General features: G+C 42.2%; 1 protein-coding gene across 1 annotated transcript in view; it reads right to left on the bottom strand.

The window, feature by feature from the left end:
• Nucleotides 1–720: 720 nt before the first annotated feature.
• LOC134337896 (tumor necrosis factor receptor superfamily member 5-like) overlaps nucleotides 721–12,788 on the bottom strand; it is a 38,928-nt gene continuing 26,860 nt past the window's right edge. The window contains exons 7-10 of the mRNA XM_063033235.1: nucleotides 11,165–11,340; nucleotides 8,769–8,794; nucleotides 5,607–5,691; nucleotides 721–858 (exon numbers count right to left, since the gene is read on the bottom strand). Of these exons, the coding sequence (XP_062889305.1) occupies nucleotides 5,635–5,691; nucleotides 8,769–8,794; nucleotides 11,165–11,340 (259 nt within the window). The 3' untranslated portion in view covers nucleotides 721–858; nucleotides 5,607–5,634. The remainder of the gene's footprint in view (nucleotides 859–5,606; nucleotides 5,692–8,768; nucleotides 8,795–11,164; nucleotides 11,341–12,788) is intronic.

Genomic DNA, 12,788 nt, shown 5'->3' with positions numbered 1-12,788 from the left:
CCCATGGAATTTAGTAAGGTTTGGAAATTTTCAACCAATAGGTATATGATCTCTGCAGCCCTTTCCTTTAAAACCAATGGATCCTCCAGCTGGTTTCCATGTAGTCACGTGAGCTTCTCTGACATTTTGTCCATTGTGATTTGGATTTTAAAGATTAGCTTTAGTTGTCACATGTACATTGAAACAGTGAAACCTGCACTGTTTACACCAACGACCAACACGTTCCAAGGATGCACTGGGACAGCCCAAACACATTCCCATGCTTCTGGAGCCAGCACACAGCAAGCCAATGATTTACTAATCCGTACGTCAATTTTGGAATGTGGAAGAAAAGGGAGTACCTGAAGAAAACCCAAACACGGTCACGGGGAGAACGTACAAACTCTTTACGGACAATTTGGGAATTGTATCTCACTCACTGGAGCTGTAGAGTTCTTTGCTTCTGTGTCGCAAACCACTTCCTCCATGTTACCTTAAATTAACCCATTTGTAATCTGAGGGATATATGCTGTATTCTCGCTGAAAAGACAGATGTAAGAAAAATATGTATTTGTCACTTCTTTGCTTCCTGTCATTAATTTGCCAGGATCAGATTCCAGGCTTATCTCAGCCATCTCCTTGCTTTTTGTATGTCCGTCAAAATTCTTCCTGATATTCACGTAAAATGAATTTACTTCTTTCACATGAGTGCTTAGAGATTTGCAACTGGTTATTTGAAGTTGAATATTTTGTGATTCCAAGTTTAGTGCACAATTAGTGTATATTATGTGAAGTCCATATTTTTCACAGAATGAAACACTTGACCCATCTTGGAGATTGGAATGGAATTACAGTCCGTTTCAGGCTGTTTCTCATGATCTGCAAATAAATATCATATGTCAGGTACTGTGAATATTCTGAAGAGTTAATCTCAAACTGTGCATTCATATCTTAAGCTTTAAATAAAAACATTGTGTCAAAAATAAAACAAAATGCAGATGCTGAACATCTGGAAACCAAAGCACAAAATGTCAGAAACACTTGGTAGGTAGCAGCATCCATGGATACAGGGTTAACATGTTAATAACACAAGAGATCCTGCAGATGCTGGAAATCCAGACAAACACACACAAAATACTGGAGGATCTCACCTCTAGCATCTGTGGAAAGGAATAAACAGTCAACCTTTTGAGTGGAGATTTCATCCTGGGTTTACTCATTTCCATAGATGCTGTCGGACCTGCTGAGTTCCTCCAGCATTTTGTGTGCATTAACATGCTGATGAAGTGTTAACTGCTCCTCATTAACACATTAACTGTCTCTCTTTACACAGATGTTGTTCACCTGCAAGTTTCCTAACATTTTCTGTTTTACAGGTGTCCCCGCTTTACGAAAGTTCGCTTTACGCTACTTTGCGCTTATTAAAGACCTACATTAGTACCTGTTTTCGCTAACCGAAAGAAATCCAAAGAGGATTTTCGCTTTTACAAAAAAAAAGGTGCCCGCTTTAAACTTGTGTTTACCCAGAGAAAGACTACCATGACCATGAAGCGTGTACGGGCAGATGTGTGCGCATGTGTGTACGTGCCGATTTTTTTTCTACAAATCGGTTTTTGGCTAAATCCTGATTCTGCTAAGTGAAACTCCACTGTACATACATTATTTCTACTTTATATAGGCTGTGTATTTATCATATCATTCCTGATTTTACTATATGTTAGTGTTATTTTAGGTTTTATGTGTTATTTGGTATGATTTGGTAGGTTATTTTTTGGGTCTGGGAATGCTCAAAAATTTTTCCCATACATATTAATGGTAATTGCTTCTTCGCTTTACGCCATTTTGGCTTACGAAAATTTTCGTAGGAACACTCTACTTTCGGATAGTGGGGGAAACCTATATTGGTCTACTGAAGGCCAGCTAAACTCATTAATGTTGACTCCAATTAACTCCTTCTGCACTGCTGTGTACAATCCTTTCTCTGCTCGTCCCATGAATTTGATGAATGTTGATAATATGGGGCTGATGATAACAGACACGTTACAATGTTTCCCAATAAGGAGAGCAGATTCTAAGGAAGTGCTAAGTGGAATATGACCAACCAACAAATTCAGGAGAACATTAAGTTGGAAGAAGAAACACACAAGGAAGCGAAAGTTAGTGGTAGACCTGAAAATTGGGATAAATGAAGAATCCAGCAAAGGAGGATAACATTGGCAACAGAAAATACACTGAGGGCAAATTATTAAGGAATATCATAGCAAGGGTATACAAAAGGAAGACAGTGCTTCAAGTGAGCAGACAGTAGTTAAAAAATGAGACCAGAAAAATCAGTTATGGGCAGCGAGGAAACGGCAAAGGAATTAAAAACAGATTTTACATGGTGAATCTGTGGAATTCATTGCACAGATCACTGTGCAGGCTAAGTCAGTGATTCTATCTGAAGCAGAGGTTAATGGGTTCATGATTAGTAAGAGTTTCAAAGGTTATGAGGAGTAGGATGGAGAATAGGCTTGACAGAGATGATAAATCAACCATGACGGAATGACACAGCAGACTCGATGAGCCAAACAGTCTAATGCTGCTCCTATGTCTTACATAGAAACATAGAAAATAGGTGCAGGAGTAGGCCATTTGGCCCTTCAAGCCTGCACCGCCATTTATTATGATCATGGCTAATCATCCAACTCAGAACCCAGCCTTCCCTCCATACCCCCTGACCCCTGTAGCCACAAGGGCCATATCTAACTCCCTCTTAAACATAGCCAATGAACTGGCCTCAACAGTTTGCTGTGGCAGAGAATTCCACAGATGATCTTATTTTAAATATGGTTTAATCAACCTTATCAACTTGAGCTACAAACTTGAGGGATCTATAGATCTGGACCCCAAGATCCCTCTGTTCCTCAACACTGCTAAGAATCGTGTCAATAACCGTGTACTGTGAATTCAAGTTGCCTTTGAGAGGTGGAAAACGGTAATGCTGGCCAACAGGGCTCTGGTGAAGCCGTACAGGCCAATCCCTTGTATAGTGGATACAACAGATTACAGAAACATTGAGGAACTCCAAGGGAGGTTTTTGATGGTCTATGCTCTACTGGGAACTAAGGGCCCAAGAAGAAGAGTGCCTTTAAGTTCAATCTTCCAAAGTGTATAATTTCATACTTTTCTTAATGAACTTCATCTGGCACTTCTCCACCCAACTTCACATCCCATTATAAGCTACAACAACCTTTGACACCATCCACAGCACCTCCAGTCTTCATGTCATCTGCAAGCTTACTAATTCACCCCTCCTCTTTCTTACATAAACTCATTTATAAACACACGAAGTGTAGGGGTCCCAGAACAGATCCCTGCACAGTAATACCAGTCACCAACTGCTGGGCAGAATACACTCCATCTACTACTACCCTCTGCTTTCTGTCGACATGCCAGTTCTGAATCCATGCAGCCCAGTTTCCATGAATCCCATGCCTCATGACTATCTGGATGAGCCTAACATGCAGAATCTTGTCTAAGGCATTACTAAAAATCCACATCAGTGCTCTACCTTCATCAATTTGTTTTGTAACTTCCTGCAAAAACTCGGTCAGGCTTGTGAGGCATGAGCTGGCCCTCACAAAGCCATGCTGACAATCCCTAACAAGTATTTCCAAATACTCTTAAATCCCGTCCTAAGAACACTCTCCAATAGTGTCCACCACTGATGAAAGAATTTATTTAGGAATTTCAAGAAAGTCTCAACCAGAAGACGAGTTTTATATGGAATTCCAGGAGGCATTTGACTAGTTATTATGGTTTAATTTTAATTCCTGTGGCCACTGGAGTACCAAAAGTGTTAGAGATGGAACCACAACTGCTTATGATACAAATTAGGGAGCTGGAGAAAATGTGAACGTATAGCCAAATGTGCAAAGAATTACAAATATGTGGCAGGCAAAATCTGACAAAGATAGAAACCGTTCATAGAGAAAATTGTGAAATGGAGTATAATTAGGAAAAGTGAACTTCTTCATTTTGGAAGTTAGAACAAAATAAAAGGGAATTATCCAAATGCAGAAAAACTGCAGGAAGTTGCAGGGAAAGGGATTCAGGGATCATTGTGTACAAAACACAAAAAAACAGCAGGCAAGTGTTCTTGGAATTATAACCCTTATCAGCTGGAATATCAATATAGGCAAGTCTTACTGTTAATGTACCAAGTGCTAGTGAGACCACGTTTCCAACACTGCAAAGTTTTGGCCCTTCTGTTGAAGGGAACACATAATTTTACTGGTGACATGTCAAAGAAGGTGTCACTTGTTTGATCCCCGGTGTGGAAGGATGGTCCTTTCAGAAACAGTTAAGCAAGCTGGAGTTTGGGAGAACGATAGGCAATCTAAATGAAATAATTAGTTGATGAGGGTTAGAGATGATAAATGCTCAGAGGATGTTTCCTCTCTGATGAGAGTCCAGAACCGGAGAGCATGGTCTCAGAAATGAGGGTTACATTTGAAACTTGAGATGAGGAAGCGTTTCTTCTTTTGGCAGACTGAGTCTATGGAACTCCATGTGGGCAGAGTTCTTGTGGATTTTTTAAGATTGAGAGATTACGGGAAAGGCCAGGGAAAAGGAATTGTGGAATGTTGGATCTGCCATGATCCAACAGGATTAAGAGACCAAATGATCTCACCTGCTTTAATAACCAGCACTGAAATTGATTATTACACAAGAGATTAAACAAGTTATGGAATTACTTTTCAGAGTTCTAGCATTTTTGATTTCTGGGTTTTCTTTCAAAACAGAATTGCTTATAAGAAAGAATCTTTAGGACTACTGGAATTTCCATCTGTGATAAGTGTAAATTACATACAATTTAAAGACTTACACAAATTATAAGTTTGCCTGAAAAAAGATGCACACCACCCTTTTAAGGTTGACTGAAGTAACAGATTCTTGATCTTCTGGCTGCTTATGTTTAAAATGCATTTTTACCGTTGTGATTTCCACAATCCATGTCACCTTAGTTTGGTAATTTTTTACAATGGGAGTACATATTTATGTGTATTATTATTGTGAGGTAGCGGAATCATATTTCTGTTTCTGAAATGCAGAAATGGCACAGAAAGTAGGACAATTATTAATCCATCAGGTCGGATTCTCCTGCCTTCTCTTTATACACTTTGACACCCTTACTAATCAAGAAGCTATCAACCTCTGCTTTAAAATACCCAATGACTTGGCCTCCAAGTATGTATTTCCACCTTTGGGAAATATTGCCAACTCTTCTGACTAGCACTCAGATGGCAATATATATAAAATTTGATGCTGTTAGTTTCTACTATCGTATTAAGTCATAATTAAAGTGAAATCATTGCAACCACACAGGCATTAGGATGAATTATTGAGCTTTTCAACAAGGAGAGAAGCTGTCACAGAGGAAACGTTTGAGCTGAGTAATGTTCTTAGCATTTCCTTCTCCAGTCAATTTGTCAAAATTTATTTGCCCATATGTGAAAAATTCAGTTTAAGGTACACTTAATGCAGCCACTGCAACCTGACATGAGCCAGATACAATATAAAAACTGCAAAAAATACCAGGTGTGCTGTGTGAAATATTTGAGAGGTTGTTTGAACGTACTCACTTCTCCCACTTTACACTGTGAATTTTCCTTAAGCGTTGAGAGGCACAGTCAAAGGCTCATTCGGCAGCTCAACTCCACAGTGATTCTGCAGAAGTAAACAAATTATTATAATCAGCAGTTTAGAAAATCACATTTTGTAAGTGGTATTTGATTTGTCATTGTTTTGTCACTCTATGAGAATGAATGTAACATGATATTTCCTTTATGATGTTCGACACTGACTCATCATTATCATAAATGGCACAAGGACTCTGTGGTTCCCAACGTGGGCAGAACTCTCATCATTTCATCTTTGGTCACCTGCACGCCCATTGGCTGGTAACATCTCTGCCTTCCTCCATCAACTGAACTGTGAGAAATATTTCTTCACACGAGGAAATCTGAAGATGCTGGAATTTCAAGCAACACACATAAAAGTTGCTGGAGAACGCAGCAGGCCAGGCAGCATCTCTAGGAAGAGGTACAGTTGACGTTTTGGGCCCAGACCTTTCGTCAGGACTAACTGAAAGAGCTAGTAAGAGATTTGAAAGTGGGAGGGGAAGGGGGAGATCTGAAATGATAGGAGAAGACAGGAGGGGGAGGGATGGAGCCAAGAGCTGGACAGGTGATTGGCAAAAGGGATATGAGAGGATCATGGGACAAGAGGCCCAGGGAGAAAGAAAAGGGAGAGGGGGGAAGCCCAGAGGATGGGCAAGAGGTATAGTGAGAGAGACAGAGGGAGAAACAGGAGAGTGAGAAAAAGAATGTGTGTGTATAAATAAATAACAGATGGGGTACGAGGGGGAGGTGGGGCATTAGCGGAAGTTTGAGAAGTCAATGTTCATGCCATCAGGTTGGAGGCTACCCAGACAGAATATAAGGTGTTGTTCCTCCAACCTGAGTATGGCTTCATCTTTACAGTAGAGGAGGCCGTGGATAGACATATCAGAATGGGAATGGGATGTGGAATTAAAATGTGTGGCCACTGGGAGATCTTGCTTTCTCTGGCAGACAGAGCGTAGGTGTTCAGTGAAACGATCCAACATATAATTCTCCGTAACTTCCGCCACCTCCAACCGGATCCCACCACTAAGCACATCTTTCCCTCCCCACCTTCTCTGCTTTCCACAGGGATCACTCCCTGCGCGACTCTCTGAATGCAGGGGGGTCCATTCGTTCCCCCCCCCATCCCTCCCCACCGATCTCCCTCCTGGCACTTATCCTTGTAAGTGGAACAAGTGCTACACATGCCCTTACACTTCCTCCCTCACCACCATTCAGGGCCCCAGACAGTCCTTCCAGGTGAGGCGACACTTCACCTGTGAGTCGGCTGGGGTGATATACTGCGTCCAGTGCTCCCGATGCTGCCTTCTATATATTAGCGAGACCCGACGCAGACTGGGAGATCATTTCGCTGAACACCTGCACTCTGTCCACCAGAGAAAGCAGGATCTCCCAGTGGCCACACATTTTAATTCCACGTCCCATTCCCATTCTGATATGTCTATCCACGGCCTCCTCTACTGTAAAGATGAAGCCACACTCAGGTTGGAGGAACAACACTTTATATTCTGTCTGGGTAGCCTCCAACCTGACAGCATGAACATTGACTTCTCAAACTTCCGCTAATGCCCCACCTCCCCCTCGTATCCCATCCATTATTTATTTATTTATATACACACACATTCTTTTTCTCTCTCTCTCCTTTTTCTCCCTCTGTCCCTCTCACTATACCTCTTGCCCATCCTCTGGGCTTCCCCCCTCTCCCTTTTCTTTCTCCCTGGGCCTCCTGTCCCATGATCCTTTGCCAATCACCTGTCCAGCTCTTGGCTCCATCCTTACCCCTCCTGTCTTCTCCTATCATTTCGGATCTCCCCCTCCGCCTCCCACTTTCAAATCTCTTACTAGCTCTTCTTTCAGTTAGTCCTGACGGAGGGTCTCTGCCTGAAACGTCGACTATACCTTTTCCTAGAGATGCTGCCTGGCCTGCTGCATTCACTAGAAATATTGCTTCATGGACATCATCGTTAAATCAGCCTCGATTACTGTGATATCTATTATTGCTCCATGAGTAGAGAACTCCTGAAGCAACTGACAGTCGAAACAACTTCCATGATCATCTCAAATCACCTTCCATGTCACTCTCCATCTTCACATTAGACACCCGGTGTTGTCTCACATTCCACATTCTCAGCATGTATATCTGGGACTTCACCAGCCCAAAACAGAAATATCTATCAATCAATATCACCAATGATATCTTACCAGAAAGCATCCTGTCTTATCATCCATACTCTTCCTCATCAGCCCTGGTCCTACCAACCACACTGTGCAGCACTGGCCCCCCAACATTACACCAGGTTATTACTCCTCCCCACCACACCAGGCACATCACATCATCTCAACTAGTTTCTATAAGACCATGAAACACAGGAACAGAATTTCCTATGTCCATCAAGCTTTTGATCATGGCTGATTTATTTTCCCTCTCAACCCCATTCTCCTGCCTTCTCTCTATAACATTTGACGCCCTTACTAATCAAGAACCTATCAACCTTCATTTTAAATATACCCAATGACTTGTCTCTACAGATTCACCGTCCTCTGGCAAAAGAAATTTCTCATCAACTCTGCTAAAGGGACGCCCAACTATTCTGAGGCTTTGCCCTCTGGTTTTAGACTCCCCCATTATAGGAAACATCGTGTCCACATCCACTCTGTCTAGGCCTTTCAGTATTTAGCAGGTTTCAATGAGATCTCCCCTCATTTTCCTAAACTCCAGTAAGCACAGGTATAGAGTTATCAACCCATCCTCACAATCCTGGATATTTTCTGAGATATGGGGACCAAAACTGCTCACAATTTTCCAACAAGATGGAAAGTAAATCAACCATGGTGAAGAGTGAAACAGACTCAATGGGCTGAATAGTCTAATTCAGCCCCATGTCTATGGCCTTATTAGTAACCTCGGTATGTAAACACTAAACACTTCAGATATTATCAGCTGATATTACCCTTCAACATGGTTTGCAACTGGTGAAATTACGCATCATTCCAAAATAAAAATAATGTGCAGGGAAAACATAACATTAAATTGCAGTCTGCCTGCATTATGTTGTCAATATTAATTCTGCAGGAATCACAATTTATTACACGTATATTGGAGAGATATTATGTACTTACCCTGGTGTCTCCAATGTTCCGATTACCTATGGAAAACAAAAACACAAATAGGTTTATACAAAAAGTACTGTGAAATTAATTTACCATATTTCTACTTTGCTCTACCATATTTTTACTTGAAATTAATGGGAGTTTAAAAAGCAAATTACATTCTAGCATCGATCTACAAGAATGGTGTGTGGGAGGTTGTTTTACCAAAGTGACATCACCAGCCTGAAGCTGGAGTGTTGCCGTCACAACGGTTACCTTTGTCTCATTTCAGTTTGATGAAAGATTCCACCGCCGCCCGATGGGACCCATTTTAAAATGGACAGCTACGTTCTGATCATGTTAATACTGTGATATACAAAATGGTCGAGAGGTTTCCACAAAGTCTGAAATGTCGGAAGTCTGTTGGCATAACCACAGCAGCAGAGTCCAACAAGCCTAAATGGCCAGAGCTGTTAAGATTGGTGGATGTTCATCTTCATGGACTCTCTCCATGTTCTACCTGGTGTGGGGCTTGTGCACAACATTTCCATCTTATCCCACTCCTTTTAAGCTTGGAGCCACTTTCTCCACATGCATCAGAATTAAAGGCTAATGAATCAGAGCAGGAATTTACTGGGAATGGTATTCTGAAGAATTTAATTGGATTATTGACAAAAATACTGGCATATTAGACAATAAGTTCAAAGTAAATTTATTATCATAGTACATCTATGTCACCATTCATTTTCTTGCAGGCATTTAGTGGAACAAAGAAATACAATAGAATCAATGAAAAACTGACACACTGATATTTGTAACAATAAGTCAGATGTATCAGCAGGATCACAGAGGTAAATCTGTTGGAGAACATCAAAGATAGATAGATTCCGGGAAGAAATTCCACACATTAGAGGACTGGTGGATGGTAAATTCAGGGATGATTGGGAGATCAGAAATTTTGAGATTGCAAGATTGCATAAGGTTGATGGGAAGGAATAGGGTTTGAGCAAGGCCAGGGAAGGACTTGAAAGAAAGTGTTAAAATTTAAAAGTTGAAGAGAACTTATAGCAGGAGCTAATGTTAATCAGCAAGTAGGGCAGCGGTGTAAAAGTAGCAAAGACGTGACTGAGGATTTCAGCAGAGGATGAGCAGACATCTTACGTTCAGGATGGTGCTGGGCCGTGATGTGTGTCAATGTCTATATAGGTCTGTAGCAGTGGATTTCCGGATAGTGTGGGGAGTTGGGGGTCAGGTTATGGTTCAGGGACAGGGACGGGGTTGGACATCAGCCACAGTAAATGAAGTGTCAGGGGTAGGAGCTAGCTTTTGTGTCAAGTTGCCGTGAGGTGCGATGTCTAGCGATGTCACGGTTCACACTGTAGTTTCTTTTTAGCTTTGTATGTATTGCTTGGGGATAGCGTGGAGCTTCAGAGGTTCAGTTAGGATTTAGGGACAGGTGTGCGGGAGAATGAAGGGTCAGCGGCACGAGTTGGTTTTCCGCGTTTAGGTTGGATCGCTGCGTGGTCAAAGGCCAGTGATATGGAGATTGGGTCAGATCAGTTCAACAGGTGCCGAGGAGACCAGCGATCCCCAGGTCACTAAATTCCAAGCCAGAGGTCAGCATGGGTGGGGAGTCATGGGGGCTGGCTACACCACACACCTCTGCCCACCACCCCGGAGATCCATGTGAAGCTAGAAGCCGAGGCCCAAAACGCTCTGCGGCTGAAAGTTAATGATCCTGGAAAATGGTTTTGTTTGGGCCCGAAGGTCAAGTGGGTGATTGGCAAGTCTTGCGGCTGACACCCAGAGATCAGTGGTCCAGAGGCCGAAGCTGAAGATTGAAGTCCAGAGCTCAAAGTTGGGAGGTAGACAGTGAGTCCTGGCCAGAGATTAGAGGTTGGAGACCTGGTGCCTGATGCCTGGAAGTCTGGGAGTCGGAGCCAGAGATTGGAGGTTGGAAGTCCAATATCTGTCAGTTTGAGGGTCTGGAGCCAAGACCTGGAGGCCAGGATGTGGCTTGTCCGGGGGTTGGAGCCTCTGTGTGTTATGGGGTGGGAGGTTGGGACGGTGGCTTGTTTGGCTGTTGTTGTCTTGTTTTGTTCTGTTGTTGTTGCTGCTTGTGCTGTTCTGCATTATGTTACGTTGTTGTTGTGGTGAACACTGTGGGCAAGTTGTACTGGCTTCGGAATGTGTGGTGACACTTGCAGGCTGCCATTGTTAAAGCAAATGATGCATTTCACAGTAAGTTTCAACGTACATGTGGTAAATAAATAAATCTGAATCTGAAAAAATGAGAGCCAAGTAGGAGGAAAGGGCTGGATTGATTTTAGAGAAAGTTAAAAGGTCGACATAACATCATGGGCCAAAGGGCCTGTACTGTGTTGTAATATTCTATGTTCTATGCACAGAGTAACTCAATCACATACCTGGTGTACATTGGTGTCTCTTCAACAAAACACCTGCCGCGATACCAGACAGAATTACAACCACAGCAATCGCCACAACAACAGCAACCACAACTTTCAGGTTGGACTCTTCTTCACACTTCACGTCAGCTTCAGCGTTCCCTGCTTCAACCTGTTTAAGTTTGAGGGTTTCACATCTGGGGAAGACACAGAGAAAATATAAATCTATACAAGCACCCGCGATAGTTGCTCTAAGTTTAATTATAATAAATCTGTTACACTTCATCTGTTATTGAAATCCCATTGCAACCCCAGTTGATCAGGAAGAGGTCAACTGTCAAAGACCTGCAAGATCCTTCACTTCCATCAGAGCGGGCAGACAAGGTCTTGGTTTAACATCTCTCCCGAGACACTGTGCTGGAACGTCAGCTTAGATTCGGGGCACAAATCTTGGAAATTGGACTTGAACCCACGACCTTCTGACTGACAGAAGGTGCATCCACTGTGCAAGTGTTGACTTCTGAATGACAATCAAAAACTAAAAAATTCCCAGGTAACACAGAAAACCTGATGTGATAAAGTAATGTAGACATTAAGGGGCAGTTGAGTTCCTTTGCCTGTGAAATGTGTTGAAATGTTGTAAAGTTTAGGTAATGTGATACAGTCTGGTCTGTTGGGAAATGACCAAAAGACCTGAATATATAAATAAATGGAAAGGGAAGAGAGGGACGGCAGTTAAAAACGACCAGTCTGAATGTAAACAGACAGGAGGAGTGAGGTAGCTAAAGTTTGATAACAAGACATTCTCAATGCTGAGAGACAGCCTGTGTTTTAATTCCCTTCTTCCCATGGTTTGACTGAAAATGGAGAAGGCTCTGTGTACAACAATTCAACACACACACACGAGATTCTGCAGGTGCTGGAAATCTTGAGCAACACACAAAAAATGCTGCAGGAACTCAGTGGGTCAGGCAGCATATATGGAAGGGAATAAACAGTTGACATTTAAGGCCAAGACCCTTCATCAAGACTGCAAATGAAGAGGGCAGAAGCCAAAAGAAGAAGGAGGGGGAGGGAAGGAGTACGAGTTGGCAAGTGATAGCCGAGATCAGGTGAGAGGGAAGGTGGTTCCCTACACTTTCCCTTCTTTCCATGGTCCACTGTCCTCTCCTATTAAGATTCCTTCTTCAGCCCTTTACTTCTTCCACCTATCAACCCCACCCCAGCTTCTTACATCATACCCCCTCCTCCCACCCTTTTATTCTCACTTCTGCCCCCTTCCATTCCAGTCCAGATGAAGGGCCTCGTCCTGGAAAGATCGACTGTTTATTCCCCTCCATAGATGTTGCCTGACTGCAATGTCCATGCCTCCAGCCTTTTGTGTGTTGCTCAACAATTCAACACATTTTTTCTCGCTATAGAATATGTTTCTATAAATATATTTAAGGATTTTTTTTGTAAGTCTTAGTTATAATTCAGTTTACAAAGTTATGCTTAAACTATGATTCCACTTGAATTATACAGAGAATGTATGATTTACTTATGTTTTCATTTTTAGTTTTTCTTAGAAATACCCAAAGTGTTAATTCATCCCCTTAATTGAAACATAGATACACTCAATAGCTACTTTACTAGGTACACCATC

The sequence above is a fragment of the Mobula hypostoma genome, chromosome 25 (genome assembly GCF_963921235.1).
Source record: "Mobula hypostoma chromosome 25, sMobHyp1.1, whole genome shotgun sequence".
Lineage (NCBI taxonomy): Eukaryota > Metazoa > Chordata > Chondrichthyes > Myliobatiformes > Myliobatidae > Mobula > Mobula hypostoma.
The sequence above is the reverse complement of the archived record's forward strand: the minus strand, read 5'-3'. Positions and strand labels throughout refer to the sequence as shown.